General features: G+C 28.3%; 2 protein-coding genes across 9 annotated transcripts in view; both read left to right on the forward strand.

Annotated features, from left to right (window-relative positions):
- LOC122849413 (echinoderm microtubule-associated protein-like 2) overlaps positions 1-13,112 on the forward strand; it is a 60,587-nt gene extending 47,475 nt beyond the window's left edge. For 5 of the 6 annotated variants that reach the window (XM_044148143.1, XM_044148121.1, XM_044148135.1 and 2 more), the window contains 11 exons: positions 8,455-8,523; positions 9,526-9,831; positions 9,959-10,031; positions 10,113-10,319; positions 10,404-10,641; positions 10,721-11,136; positions 11,200-11,337; positions 11,397-11,513; positions 11,651-11,738; positions 11,808-12,034; positions 12,557-13,112. In XM_044148143.1, the coding sequence (XP_044004078.1) occupies positions 8,455-8,523; positions 9,526-9,831; positions 9,959-10,031; positions 10,113-10,319; positions 10,404-10,641; positions 10,721-11,136; positions 11,200-11,337; positions 11,397-11,513; positions 11,651-11,738; positions 11,808-12,034; positions 12,557-12,682 (2,005 nt within the window). In that variant the 3' untranslated portion in view covers positions 12,683-13,112. The remainder of the gene's footprint in view (positions 1-8,454; positions 8,524-9,525; positions 9,832-9,958; positions 10,032-10,112; positions 10,320-10,403; positions 10,642-10,720; positions 11,137-11,199; positions 11,338-11,396; positions 11,514-11,650; positions 11,739-11,807; positions 12,035-12,556) is intronic. The other variant, XM_044148150.1, reaches the window with a different exon arrangement.
- A 670-nt stretch (positions 13,113-13,782) lies between these two features.
- The window catches only part of LOC122849647 (heparan-alpha-glucosaminide N-acetyltransferase-like), a 46,860-nt gene continuing 45,539 nt past the window's right edge, over positions 13,783-15,103 (forward strand). For all 3 annotated transcript variants that reach the window (XM_044148437.1, XM_044148430.1, XM_044148422.1), the window contains exons 1-2: positions 13,783-14,520; positions 14,596-14,726. In XM_044148437.1, the coding sequence (XP_044004372.1) occupies positions 14,377-14,520; positions 14,596-14,726 (275 nt within the window). In that variant the 5' untranslated portion in view covers positions 13,783-14,376. The remainder of the gene's footprint in view (positions 14,521-14,595; positions 14,727-15,103) is intronic.

Here is a 15,103-nt window from a genome sequence, read left to right on the forward strand (position 1 = left end):
AGCCTCCCAGAGTGGAAATCTGGTCAGGCGCATATATATATGCAATTATGTACAAGTGTTTCGTCGCCATATTGAAGATCCGAAAAAACAATAATTTCTGAACGGACTCCAATAATTCTTATCTGTTCAGATCAAATTAGATCTATAGTTTAAGTAGATCGGCTTACTGATCAAACTTGATCAGCGCCCAGATGAAACAACATCTCGCCAGAGGTACAGATCTGATTTAATCTGGCCAGATCTACTGACTTTTCTCTGGCTGCGCAGATGACAGCTTTCGCTGTCTGACTTATATAAAAATCAAGTTTGCGCATGCCCAAAAGTAAATCTGCGCAATCTGCAAAATAAAAAAAGAGCCTAACGAAAGCGACTGTTTCCTATTGCTTAAAAGAATTATATTCATTTATTTTAATTATCTTTATTTATTTTTTTCTTTTTTCACAATATTTAATTTTATTCTTTGTTACACTGTAAAAAATTTCTAGCTGCAGCAACAAGATAGATAGCTGTGACAACGGTCCACGCAAACTAAGCTACGTTAGATACGTTAGCTATACTTTAGATAGCTAAACTCGTGTTAAAGTGAAATTTACCGAATTTAGTTTTTCGCCAAGGAAATAAGAGTTCCCCTACTCTTCCTTACAAACATTTGATGTCGTGTCCCCTACTCCCAAACTAATTTTGGTAAATTTCACAAAAACCTGTCAAATAGTAGTCCTTGAGATCTCGAACACACTGTAAAAAAAAAATAATTAGTTTCACTATAAAAAAAGAATTATTTTTACTATTTTTTCTGGTACTCGGGGACGTTTTCGAAAAAATAATAACATGTACTATGCACATAGTAAAATTTTTTTATCCTAGTATACACTGAGAAAAAAAACTTCTGACATTTAAAAATAAACTTATTGGCAAGAAAATTTTTAAAGGAAGAAATAATTTTTTTTTTATAAATTATAATTGTTTTGTAAGGAGAAAGAAAAAAGTCTTGAAATAATCGAAGTTTGTTTATTTCATACAGATGGCGTTTTGTGTCGAACGATAGATCGTTTTCATCAAGAAAAAAACTTACTAAAAAGTATCCCCACCACGTCTTGACACTAACACTACTACGTTCCTTACAACGGACTACATTCTTGTTTCGAACGGCAGGGGTATTTTTTAAGAAATAAACTTCTAAAGTTATGCCACGTGGTGTTTTCATTCAAACGGTGGCTGTTTGTAAAAAAACAATCGTCATTTATTTAAAACGATGTAATGATTGTTTCAAATGACAGATGACTCAATATAAACAATAAAAGTAATGAATTAAATAAATTATAATTTGTTACAAACAACAAAGTGTTTTCAAAGAATTAATTTTTTTGTTTGATACAAACGATTTATTTTTCTAATCAAACTAATGATACATAACGAACTTTGGAACTGACAGAAATATTAATTTTTTCTTCGAATAATAACTTGTTACTATTTAATTAATTAATTTATTAACATATTTTCTTTCAAATAAATGATATTCAATAACAATTATTTAATGAATTAAAAAATAAAGTATAATATTTTTTAAAAAAAAAAAAACATTATTTTTCCAGGTCTAAGTCATCATAACTTTGTTAATAATTAATGAATCGATTTGAAACATGGCATATAGTTTTGTTATAGTTTAGCGATAATAAAAATGACATTAACAATATTATTTACTTGTATAATTTTTTTTTATTAATTTATTGAGTAATGCCGGTCGGAAAATACGTTTTTCGAAATTTAAGATAAAAAAGTGTCGAGAAAATGTTAGATTTAAAAAACTTGTCTGTGGCAACATTGTTTATCTATACATCAAGAAGTTTTTCTCAAATTTTCAAATTTTTTTAGCATTAATTAAACAAGTTTGAATACTTGACACTTTTTTTGTTAAAAAAACTTGTTTTTTTTTTTTGTTGAGATTTCTATTATCGAGAAATATTCTTCTTTTTTTCATCAAAAAATTTTCTCAGTGTAGTTTACAATGCTTCAATTGGAAAAGATACGATGTATTTTGTTAAGAAGTACTATGTTGCATAGTCAAGTCTAGCGTTCGTCAAATCTACTATGTTGCATGGTGAGATTTACGATGTTCAATAGTAGATTTCATTATATTCTATTTGTATTGTCGATAAAAAAAACAGAATCATTTGTTCAGAATCAACTTTAAATTATTTATAATAATTATTATTATGTTTATACATGTTTCTCGACTTGGCTATTTCTTGACCTAAGTTGGGATTCGAACCCGGGTTTCTGGATTTGCACTCCGATGGTTTACCGAAATAGCCATTCAGGTATAAAACAGTAGAAGAATCGAAAATGTCTATATATATTTATTCACTTTTATTCCCTTCTTCTTTCATGCTAACAAAGTGAAACTAACTACAGACCTAATAACTTTTACCATTTTGTATATAGTAACAACTACGAATTGCATAGCACATTTTAAAGGTTTCCATAGTACGGTTTATTTTTCCAAATGTACCCTCACGGTCATGGTTAATTTAAACACACAACATAGTAAAAAGTAACAAGTCTATGGTTGTTCGTATCAGTGGTATAGTGAAAACTATCTATTGAACAAGTAAAGTCTACTAAAACCATAATAAAAACCGGTTTTACCTCAGCAGAGTAGTTTTTACTATTTTACTGTAGTTAAATTTAAAGCTCACATAGTAAAAAAAATTATAAAAAATAATATGTTAAACCATATTTCCGAAAACGTCCCTCAGTACTATAGTAACTTAGTGAAACTAATTATTACGTAGGCGAAGCCTATAGTATTAAATTCATACACGTTTTTTTTAAAATGATCATATCTTGTAAAGTAATAAAGGTAGAAGGATCGTATTAGGACCAAATTATTCATCTATGAAAATACTAAAACCAGGGACTTACTAAAAGTAATTTTAATTGTTAGTTAATTTATTATTAACAAAAAACGATCACCGTGTAATTTTCAAAGTCAAATAATAAGAAAACTAAGAACAAATCATGGATGCGATTTTTTGCCAGGATATTAAGAATGACGGAATTTATAATAATCGAGTTTAAAATTGTTTTTAATGTCGTTGGAAGATTGTTAATAAACAAAAAAACAAAATTGCTGTTTTTTTATGTTTTGCATAACTCTTTAAAATTTTAACTTACAAGCTTTGTTTATAGCTCAAATTAATTGTCTTTTCGATACCGAGAGCCAGCCTCTCTTGATAAAATTTGCTCTGATCATTCGTTAATTAGATATCAGCAATTGTTTATAACAATCACTATCAGCCTTCATGTTACAGTCGAAAAATAGTAACGAAGGAGTGATTTTAGCGATTTTTATCAAGACGGGGTGGCTCTCAGGAATTTAATATCAAATTTTTTGAGCTTAATAAAACTTTTTTATGTTAATTTGTTCAAAAGTTATCCGAAATATAAACAATTACCGATTTTTATTTTGAACATTTTTTCTTCAAAAAAGAGTTTAAAGCGCATGCGTAAAACTTTCTTTGCTGTGGTTACAATTTGCTTGATCGATAAAATAGTTATTTATATTACCATGTTATTAAAAAGAAAAAAAAAAACTACCATGGACAAATTTTTATAAATAAAAGTAATAAACAAAATGGTTCTAAAAAAGATTTGTTTAGTTAAAAAAAAAGTAAATTGAACGATTTATTTTTTTTATATTTGTATTGATTTCTTTTTTGAACGAATCTAATAAAATTATTAATTACAAGTGGTATAACCTCAAATTTTTTTCATCTGTATTTTGATTTATGTACATAATTTGACAGGTGAAAAACAGCGCGAAAAAAACAAAAAATATTTAATCATATAATTTAAAATTATTAATAAAAAAAAAAAACTAAAATGAATTTGGAATAATCAAGAGGAACCACACGGGCTTTCGCCGGAGTTTTGAAAATTTTCAATTTTCAATAGAACGAATCCGTTACTAAAATTTTTTTTTTTTTACAGTTTTTTACAATTTTTGAATATTGAAAAAAAACACGAATTATGAGGCACGTTAAAAATAATAATAATAATTCGTGTTTTTTTTCAATATTCAAAAATTAATATCTCGGCAGGGTTACAATTAATTTGCTTAAGAGTTTAAAATTAAGTTAATATAATAAAATTAAAAGTATATTTCAACAAAAAATTATGTAATTACCCAGGTAGAAAAATATGTGTCGCGTCCGACTTAATAAAGTCGGAGGAAAGTCGGGATTTCAGTCGGGCCGACGTCGGATATTCTCAAGATTCTTTTTAAAGTTTGAATAGATCAATTGCATTTACAAAAAAACTAAATTGTTGATGATAGATATAATTGTTTCAATCATCATCATTGAATAATTTTTCAATAAATTGCATAATTTTTATTACGAATTAACATTAAATGACAGCTTGAAATATAAAGTCGAGACTATAGGCGGTTCTCATACTGTATTACTGAAATATTGTCAGCCAGTTTTATCGGCGTTACTTTGAATACTTTTCACAATAAATCATGGAACGGATTAAAACAACAAGTTTAATAAATAAAACAATCGTCTTGAATATTGTATTAAATATAATTACCGATTGTTTATCTGTATATTGTTGACTCAGGTATATTACTATTATGATAATTATCATTATCATGTAGGAAATAAGGTAGCTAACCATACTGCTTTTCCTTGGACATTTTTTATTTATTTTATAAATAAAATACATGTAAATTTATTTTTCAAAAATAAAAATGTCCAAGGAAAAGCAGGTTAATGAAAAGATAGCTGGAATTAATGTTGAAAATTATGTCTCAAGGAAATAATTCCTAGTCACATTAATTCCTTAGCTACATCTTTTCTTAGCCACTGCTTTTCCTGACATTTTATTTTTAAAATAAATTTACATGTATTTTATTTATAAAATACATAAAATGTCCAAGGAAAAGCAGTAGCTAGAGAAATGAGGTAGCTAAGGAATTAATGTGACTAAGGAATTATGTCCTTGAGAAATAATTTTTGGCAACATTAATTCCTTAGCTTCATCTTTTTCTAGTTACTAAACTTTTCCTGGACATTTTTATTTATTTTATAAATAAAATACATGTAAATTTATTTTTAAAATAAAAATGTCCATAAAAGCGTAGCTATGAAAACATGTAGCTAAGGAATTAATGTGACTAAGGAATTATGTTCTTGAAACATAATTTTTTGGCAACATTAATTCCTACTATCTTTTCCTTAGCTACTGCTTTTCCTTGACATTTTTATTTATTTTATAAATAAAATACATGTAAATTTATTTTTAAAAATAAAATGTCCAGGAAAAGTATTAAGGAAAGATAGTTATTAGCTGTTGTATGCAGCCCAAGGAAATTTTGTCATTAATTCCTTAGCTACATCTTTTTCTTAGCCACTGCTTTTCCTTGGACATTTTTATTTTTAAAAAATAAATTTACATGTATTTTATTTATAAAATACATAAAAATGTCCAAGGAAAAGCAGTAGCTAAGGAAAAGATGTAGCTAAGGAATTAATGTGACTAAGGAATTATTTCCTTGAGACATAATTTTTTGGCAACATTAATTCCTTAGCTTCATCTTTTCCTTAGCCACTGCTTTTCCTTGGACATTTTTATTTATTTTATAAATAAAATACATGTAAATTTATTTTTTAAAAATAAAAATGTCCAAGGAAAAGCGTAGCTAAGGAAAAGATGTAGCTAAGGAATTAATGTGACTAAGGAATTATTTCCTTGAGACATAATTTTTTGGCAACATTAATTCCTTAGCTTCATCTTTTCTAGTTATTGCTTCCTTGGACATTTTTATTTATTTTATAAATAAAATACATGTAAATTTATTTTTAAAAATAAAATGTCCAGGAAAAGTAGTAGCTAAGGTTATGTAGCTATGAATTAATGTGACTAAGGAATTATTTCCTGAGACATAATTTCCTTCTTAAGCAACATCAATTTCTTAGTTTTCTCATCTTTTTCATTACTGTGCTTTCCTTGGACATTTTTATTTATTTTATAAATAAAATACATGTAAATTTATTTTTTAAAAATAAAAATGTCCAAGGAAAAGCAGTAGCTAAGGAAAAGATGTAGCTAAGGAATTAATGTGACTAAGGAATTATTTCCTTGAGACATAATTTTTTGGCAACATTAATTCCTTAGCTTCATCTTTTCCTTAGCCACTGCTTTTCCTTGGACATTTTTATTTTTAAGAAATAAATTTACATGTATTTTATTTATAAAATAAATAAAAATGTCCAAGGAAAAGCAGTAGTTAGAAAAGATGTTAAGGAATTAATATGTGGAATTATTCCTGAGACATAATTTTTGGCAACATTAATTTTAGCTTCATCTTTTCTTAGCTACTGCTTCCTGGACATTTTTATTTATTTTATAAATAAAATACATGTAAATTTATTTTTAAAATAACAATGTCCAAGGAAAAGCAGTAGCTATGAAAGATGTAGTAAGACTAAGTGAATTATTTCTTGAGACATATATTTTTGGCAACATCAATTTGTTATCTTTTTCTTAGCCACTGCTTTTCCTTGGACATTTTTATTTATTTTATAAATAAAATACATGTAAATTTATTTTTTAAAAATAAAAATGTCCAAGGAAAAGCAGTAGCTAAGGAAAAGATGAAGCTAAGGAATTAATGTTGCCAAAAAATTATGTCTCAAGGAAATAATTCCTTAGTCACATTAATTCCTTAGCTACATCTTTTCTATACTTTGCTTTTCCTTGGACATTTTTATTTATTTTACAAATAAAATACATGTAAATTTATTTTTTAAAAATAAAATGTCCATGAAAAGCAGTGGCTAAGGAAAAGTATGTTAAGCTAAGGAATTAATGTTGCTAAAAAATTATGTCTCAAGGAAATAATTCCTTAGTCACATTAATTCCTTAGCTATGTATCTTTTTTCACTGCTTCTTTCCTTGGACATTTTTATTTTAAAAATAAATTTCTTACATGTATTTTATTTATAAAATACATAAAATGTCTGCTGAAAAGCAGTAGCTAAGGAAAAGATGTAGCTAAGGAATTAATGTGACTAAGGAATTATTTCCTTGAGGACATACTTGGTAATATTACTCCTAGTTTCATCTTTTCCTTAGCTACTGCTTTTCCTTGGACATTTTTTATTTATTTTATAAATAAAATACATGTAAATTTATTTTTTTAAAATACAAATGTCCAAGGAAAAGCAGTAGCTAAGGAGAAGATGTAGCTGAGGCATTAATGTGACTAAGGAATTATTTCCTCAAAACATAATTCTTTGGCAACCTCAATTCCTTAGTCACATTAATTCCTTAGCTACATATCTTTTTTCTTAGCTACTGCTTTTTCCTTCTTTGATTTTCTATTTTTGTTAAATAAATTTACATGTATTTTATTTATAAAATAAATAAAAATGTCCAAGGAAAAGCAGTATGGTTAATTACCTTATTTCTACATGATAATGATAATTATCATAATAGTAATATACCTGAGTCAACAATACAATATACAGATGTTAAAACAATCGGTAATTATATTCTAATACAATATTCAAGACGATTGTTTTATTTATTAAACTTGTTGTTTTTAATCCAAACCGATCCAAACATGAACATGATAAAGTTGCATATTCAAAATTACTCGTCGCTAGCCTGCCGGTAAAACAGCTGGCTTAGTATTAATATACAGTAATTAGATGAGAACCGTTTTCTCATAAATGTCGTCTAAAATCTCGACTATAACCTCAAGCTGTCATTTTAATGTTAATTCGAGTAAAACAAAAAATTATGCTTAATTTATTGAAAAATATTCATGATTAGAATGATTAGAAACAAATTACAAACATAAATAGTCTATCTATCAATAATTTAGTTTCTTTTGTAAAATGCAATTGATATTCTAAATTTTTTACTTTAAGGGAATCTTACAGAATATCCGACGTCGGCCCGACTGAAATCCCGACTTTCCTCCGACTTAATAAGTCGGGACACTCAGTCGGCCGACAGTCGGGCCGACGGAAGTTTTCTACCTGGGTATAGTTGTCTGAATTATCGGTTTTTTACCTGGCTTACCTGTGGACGGGCGACCAAAAAACTGCTTGAAGGTATGTGCAACGTGTTTTAGGTCTCAAGGACTACCATTTGACAGGTTTTTGTTGTATACGCTTCTGTCTAGTTTTTTTGCCATCAGCCCACTATATGGGCAAATAGATCATATGCATCTCACGAGCCTGGATAGCTATCCTGACTATCCAGCTGGCTGAAATCACAAACTGATTGTCTTATCTCTTAAGCTATCCAGTACCTCGTTCATGTAGCTAAAAATTTTTTACAGTATATGTTATGGAATAGTTTTTTATCAATGATTTTGAGATCATGTTGAGATCTTCAACCTGCATGTGATTATTTTGTCTATATTACCATTGATTGTAGATTGTCAGCATCAACCAAATCACTGTTCAACCTATTCAAGCCATCAGCTACAAGCAACGTCAAGCATGGGTAATTAATTTAATTAATGGCTTTCACTTATGTACTTATTATATTGTTTATATGAATATCAATAATTATTGTTCATATGTTCGATAATAAACGATTATGTACTACGATGCTAATGAAGCAGTTTTTTATTCTTGGATATATTATAATAACTGGCTCTTGGATCATCGATTTAAATCTTAAAAAATTGGGTACAAAGTCATTTAGTAATGATTTAAAAATGAAAAAAGAACCTTGGAATACTCAAAAATTACCGATTCAGTCGGTGATCGATAAATCGTAATGCTTTATTCACTTACGTAACAATCTGATTAACGCAAAAAAAAAAAATTATTTTATTAAATATAATGGGGATTCAAGGCAAAGCAAAACTATCAACCGTCGAGTTAATTAACGATTGATGGACGTAGGGAAACTTTTTCTTCCATAACTGCTCTATGATAGAAGTTACAGAAGGAGAAGCTTGTCTCGAGTATCTTTGGACAGTCTAGTTTTAGCTTTAAGAGGGTCAATTAAAGTTTATATCGTTCATTTCGTTTTATTGTTCGACTGCATGAAAGTTTTTTGAATAATAGAAAAATTGTAAAAGTCTGTCTGAAGTAATAACTCATATAGAGTATTCAACAATACATACCACAGGTAATAGAATATTTGAAATTAAATATTGTGCATTGTAAATTCAGCTATATTGTGTTCAATTTATTAGTACTTTATAAAAACATTGTAAATACTTTAACTACATGATATTTAATTAATGTCACTGTAATTATTTATTGATATTGTTTTTTTTTTTTTAAATACTCTGATAAAGTTTTAATAAATGTAAGAAACCTCAGCCACATTAACGATATTTCATTTAAACGGTCTCTATAACTGTGATCTGTATCAATAAAACCAGAATTTTGTATTTCTTATTTGTATCATTTGTATAATATAATGTTCACGAGTACTTTTTATACTAATTGATATCATTTTTTTTTTTTTTTTTTTGTGTATTATGCATAGCACAAGGGACATGCAGTTCAATGAGATTGAAGGGACTGCGAGGATGTATTTACGAGGTCGTCCCATCGTTTTTTATGCACCAACACCTCTTATTGAGTCTTACGATCTGCACAAAGTTATTATACCGCCGCAAAGTAAACTAAAGCTTGATTGGGTATATGGCTACAGAGGACGAGATTGCAGGAGTAATCTCCATTTTTTGCCTACTGGCGAAATTGTTTATTTTGTTGCTGCTGTTGTAGTTCTCTATAACATGGAAGAACACAGTCAGAGGCACTATTTAGGACACACTGATGACATCAAATGGTAAATCTTTATTTACTAAGATAACATAAACAATGTCAAGTTTTTCAATTATTATTAAATTTTATTTGTTTATTTATTTCAACAATTTTAACTTGGATAAAATTATCAACATTATCATTCTTTATAGCATAGCTATTCACCCAAACAAAATGATCGTAGCAACTGGTCAAGTAGCTGGAACAAACAAAAAAGATGCCTTGGTAAGTTTAAAAGATTGATATTTTGAAAAATTCACATAAACCAAATAAAATTAAAATTAGTAATTCACATTTAAAAAACAGCCACATATCCGTATATGGAATGCAGTAAGTCTTGCAACTTTGAGTGTTATTGGAAGTGGTGAATTCGATGGATCAATTTGTTGTCTGTCATTTTCCAAAGCAGATAATGGTAATTTTCTTTGTGCAATCGATGAAACATCTGATCATAACATATCAATTTGGGACTGGCAAAAAGGAGAACGCGGAGTAAAAGTAACTGAGACAAAGGTATGAATACTTACAAAATTATATTGATTTACATTTTTTTTCTCTTGGTATAAGTTATATTTTTTCATATGACTCCAATTAAAGTGCTCTGTCGACACAGTAGTTTGTGCTGAATGGCATCCACTAGAACGCAACCAAATCGTTTCTTGCGGTAAAGGACATGTTTCATTTTGGTCACTCGATGGTGGTAATATGCTTTATAAGCGAATGGGAGTTTTCGAAAGTAGAGAAAAACCAAGATACGTTACATGTGTTGCATTTAATCAAAACGGTGATATACTTACTGGTGACAGTAACGGAAATATCATCGTATGGGCTCGAGGTACTATTTATATTTTAAAAAATGTTAAGAATTCTCAAGTCCATTACTTACCTCTATTTACAAATTCTGGAACTATTAGGTACAAATACAGTTGCTAGACTTGTTAGAAATATTCATGAAGGATCAATTTTTTCAATATGTGTGTTGAAGAATGGAAACATCATTACTGGTGGTGGAAAAGATGGAAAAATTTTGTATTTTGATGAGTCACTCAATTTAGCTGGCGAAGGGGTTCAAATAGAAGATCATTTTGGGGGTATACGAACGGTATCAGAAAGTCGAGGATCACAATTGTTAATTGGAACAACGAGAAATTGCATTCTTGTTGGTGATTTTGAAATTGGATTTTCTCCAGCAATGCTGGGTCATATAGAAGAAGTATGGGGACTTGCTGAGCATCCGATTTTGTTACAATTTGCGACTGCTGGACATGACCGACTCCTTCAAATGTGGGACAGCCCTAGTCATTCTGTTGTGTGGAGCAAAGACATTGGGGTATTATTGTTATTATTATTATTATTATTATTATTATTATTATTATTATTATTATTCCTTAAGGAACAAGCTCAAAGTATTTGTTTTTCACCTGATGGAGAAGTTATTGTTGTTGGCTGTGTTTCTGGAAAGTGGTTGGTTATTGACAGTGAATCACGAGAAATTTATGCACATCATGCTGATGGTGCAGAGCCTATTCAGGTAATTTATCTCCAAAGCTTACCCCAAACTCATTGACTAATGAAATACGCAATTTTTAGACTTGTCGATTTTCTCCGGATGGTACTCTTCTTGCAATTGGATCGAGGGATAATCATATTTACATTTATCAAGTTAGTGAAGATGCTAAAAAATATAGCCGTGTTGGCAGATGCATGGTAAGTCATGATTTGAGACAGTAAGATACCATGCGTTTAGTCTAGAAGTTTTTTTTATATATTTATAAATTAAAAATTTAATTTAATTTCTTAATGGTGTTAACATTTATGTCAATATTGATTTATTCACTCTGTAGGGGCATTCAAGTTTTATTACACACCTTGATTGGTCTTCTGATGGACAATATCTGCGAACTAACAGTGGGGACTATGAGCTACTTTATTGTAAGTTGCGTAATCAATCATTTTTTCTTATTTTAACTACTAGTCAGAAAAAAAACAAATCTTTTTTAGGGAATCCTGGTGTTTGTAGACAAATTCCACAATCTTCGAGTTTACGAGATGTGGATTGGGCAACACATACTTGTAGTATATCATTCGAAACAATCGGCATATGGCCAGAAGGAGCTGATGGTACTGATGTGAATATCTGTGCTCGCAGTGGTGATGGAAAACTTCTGGCAACAGGTGATGACTTTGGTAAAGTCAAACTTTTTTCATACCCAGCATGTCAACCAAAGGTATGCAAAATCATTTACTTAATTTTTTTCAACTTAATGTATATTTATTGATCCTCACAATTTAATATGAACGCGATAATAATAACGCTCTATACTTAATTTTTATTTTAATTTAACACTTGGTTTAGGTATCAAATTAACACAAAGAAAATTAAAAAAAAATTCATTCCAATTTAAGATTTTTGATATAGTCAACAATGTATTTCAACATTGAAATTGTATAAAATGTAGTTTTGTGTTAAGTTTTCCATTCAACACAACCCGACAGTGTTAAACTAACATATCAGACTGTAGCAACTTTAACAAACAAATTTTTACACTCCCACTTCTTCGTTTTTTAAACTAAGTTTTCAGCTGTGTAAGTTATGGACTGTTGGATTTTTTCTAGTTTTTTTTAATCTAAATTTACATACATTACGAAATGAGTCCACTTGATTTTTTCAAACACTTATTAACAAGCAATGAATTAGTTTTGCCAGGTAAATTTTAATAGAATGGTCAAAATTTTAACTATATTTTCAGACTCTCGCACATGTTTATGGTGGCCATTCGAGCCATGTAACAAATGTAACTTTTCTCCAAGATGATGCGCGCTTAATTACAACAGGAGGAGCTGATACAAGTGTTTTACAATGGATCATAAACTAAAATCCAAATGTATTAAATAATTGATCATAAAGACCTGGATGTCAGTCACAGTAGATCGAAAATAAAAAAAAAAAAACAGTAAAGCAAATTTAACTACGATACCGTCCGGGCAAATGTTCCACAATATATATGTCAATTCTTAAAATTTTTTTTTTCTAAATCTTGATAAATCATTCACTGATTATGCTGCATTCATAGGTTTGCAGATGCGATTGAAGTGCATATAATTGATATAAAAAGAGCTATTTTTTACTTTTTCAAAAATTAAAAACGATATTTTTTTAGAAATATGCATAAATTAATAAATAAATTACAAAAGCTGTTAATAATCGTCTATTTGAACCCATGTATTACAGAAGTTTTTATATTAGTATTCTTCTTTATCATGGTTTTGCAGTATGTTAATCACCTGACGCTTGATTTTAATAGTTCACTAAAACATAAAAAACATAAAAAGATGATTTTTTGAGAGGATTTCACGTTTAACTTATTTATCAGCTCGAGCAATACAGTACAGATACAAAAACCAAAAGATATTCGCAATGATACCGTAAAGACAATGGATTGTCATACTTATCAAATACAAAAAAAAAAAAAATGTATAATTTTATAAAAATAAATATTTAGATTTACAAAAAATAAAGACTGAATTTTTTTTCTACAAAATGAGATAAATAATAAATTTTTTAATATCCGACCAGAGTAATAAGTAGTAATAATTAATCAATTATTCAATAAGTTAGGCTTTGATGATTGAAGCATTTTAAAATTTTTTACATTTTTTAATGAGTGAATACTCACGTTTTCGATGTCAATATGACATCCTTTAGATGTTAAATAAATCATTGATCAAAATCATATGAAATTATTAAAATTATTTGGTATTTGTTGTTAATATATTATGAACAGAGCCGGAAAGTTCGTCTGTTATTTCAGTTTGCCGTAAATACCATGGCAACATGGTGAAATATAGTTAAAAAAAAAAGACGATCTGAACCTCGTACATGGAAAAAATGGCCTAAAAAAATGGCCTTATTTTTTTGGCCTCTTAAAAATGGCCCTTTAAAATGGCCTTATATTTTTGGCCTCTTAAAAATGGCCTTATTTTTTTTTTTTGGCTTGATTTGTTTTTTTTTGGATTGATTTATATTATGAATCATAAAGTAAATAAAAATGAGAAGATATTACATATATGATATACAATGATGTCGATTTATTATATAATGCAAAAATTATAGAAATATATTAATCATCAAAGCCTGCCTCATTTATTTTGAAACCGATGAAAATGAAAACAAAAATTTACTAATTATTTTTATTTAAAAATGTTTTTTTTTTTTATGTTACATTATTGTATTTTAGTAGATAATTGATGAAACTTTCTTTATCAGTTTTAAAAGTTTTATCAATGTATGTGTGTATAGATAAATAAATAAACTACCTTGGTTTACTTTTCACTGTCCTCTCTTTCTCTGACGTCAACAAAATAAAGATAAATAAAAATAAAAAAACCAACAACTTGATAAAATATGGCTGAAAGTGAGGGCGCGTGTAAATGCATTTTAACTTTCTATTCAGTCGAAGACTGGTCACTTGACGTAACGTACGTTAAATTTTAAAGGTTAAAAAACTATAAAAAAATTTTAGAATTAAGTTTTGTAATAATTTCACGAATCATACTATTCAATGAAACAATGGAACAGTTTAGTGGTATACACCTAGAAGTGCCTAGTTGTGAGGAGGCTGTAAACAGTTCATTAAACCATGCTTGTATTATAATTGATAATCAAAAATCGAATTGTGATTGGAAATTCATATCAAGGGCACATCTTTCAGGTGTAAGTTGTATTCTAAAAATAAGTAATGTATTATATTTTTTTATGAATAAACCTAATTCTTTCAAATTATTCTAGAATGACTTTGAAAATCATTTGAAAATTCCTCAACACTCACTACGAACAATAAAAGTCAATGCAGATTACTATTACAAATGGATAATTGCTAATAATACTATAGAAAATTTGGACTCATCGTACTCAGAACGGTAATAAAATTTTTGTTTAACTTATATAGGGATCTGACTGAAAACATCATAATCAACAACTGTTTATCACGAAATTTTTTTTTTTTCTGTTTAAAATGTTAACAATAATACAGTATGAATATCGTTAGTATTGTCATTGACGTTATGATGATTGTTATGAAGTGTATTTTATTTTTGATGAATAAATGTATCATTAAGAAATGTCATCATTATTTCAATTAAGTATACTATTAACTCACGATGTAAAATAAAGGTAACGTTACAGTCGAATTTACTTGAAGTTTTTATTAAAGAAAAGAGAGCGTGACTAGAAATGATAAATCTACTTCTTCTCACAGCAAAATGACGTTTAATGCATATCTCTTAGGTTTTTCAAT

Source organism: Aphidius gifuensis, linkage group LG1 (assembly GCF_014905175.1).
Source record: "Aphidius gifuensis isolate YNYX2018 linkage group LG1, ASM1490517v1, whole genome shotgun sequence".
NCBI classification, from domain to species: domain Eukaryota; kingdom Metazoa; phylum Arthropoda; class Insecta; order Hymenoptera; family Braconidae; genus Aphidius; species Aphidius gifuensis.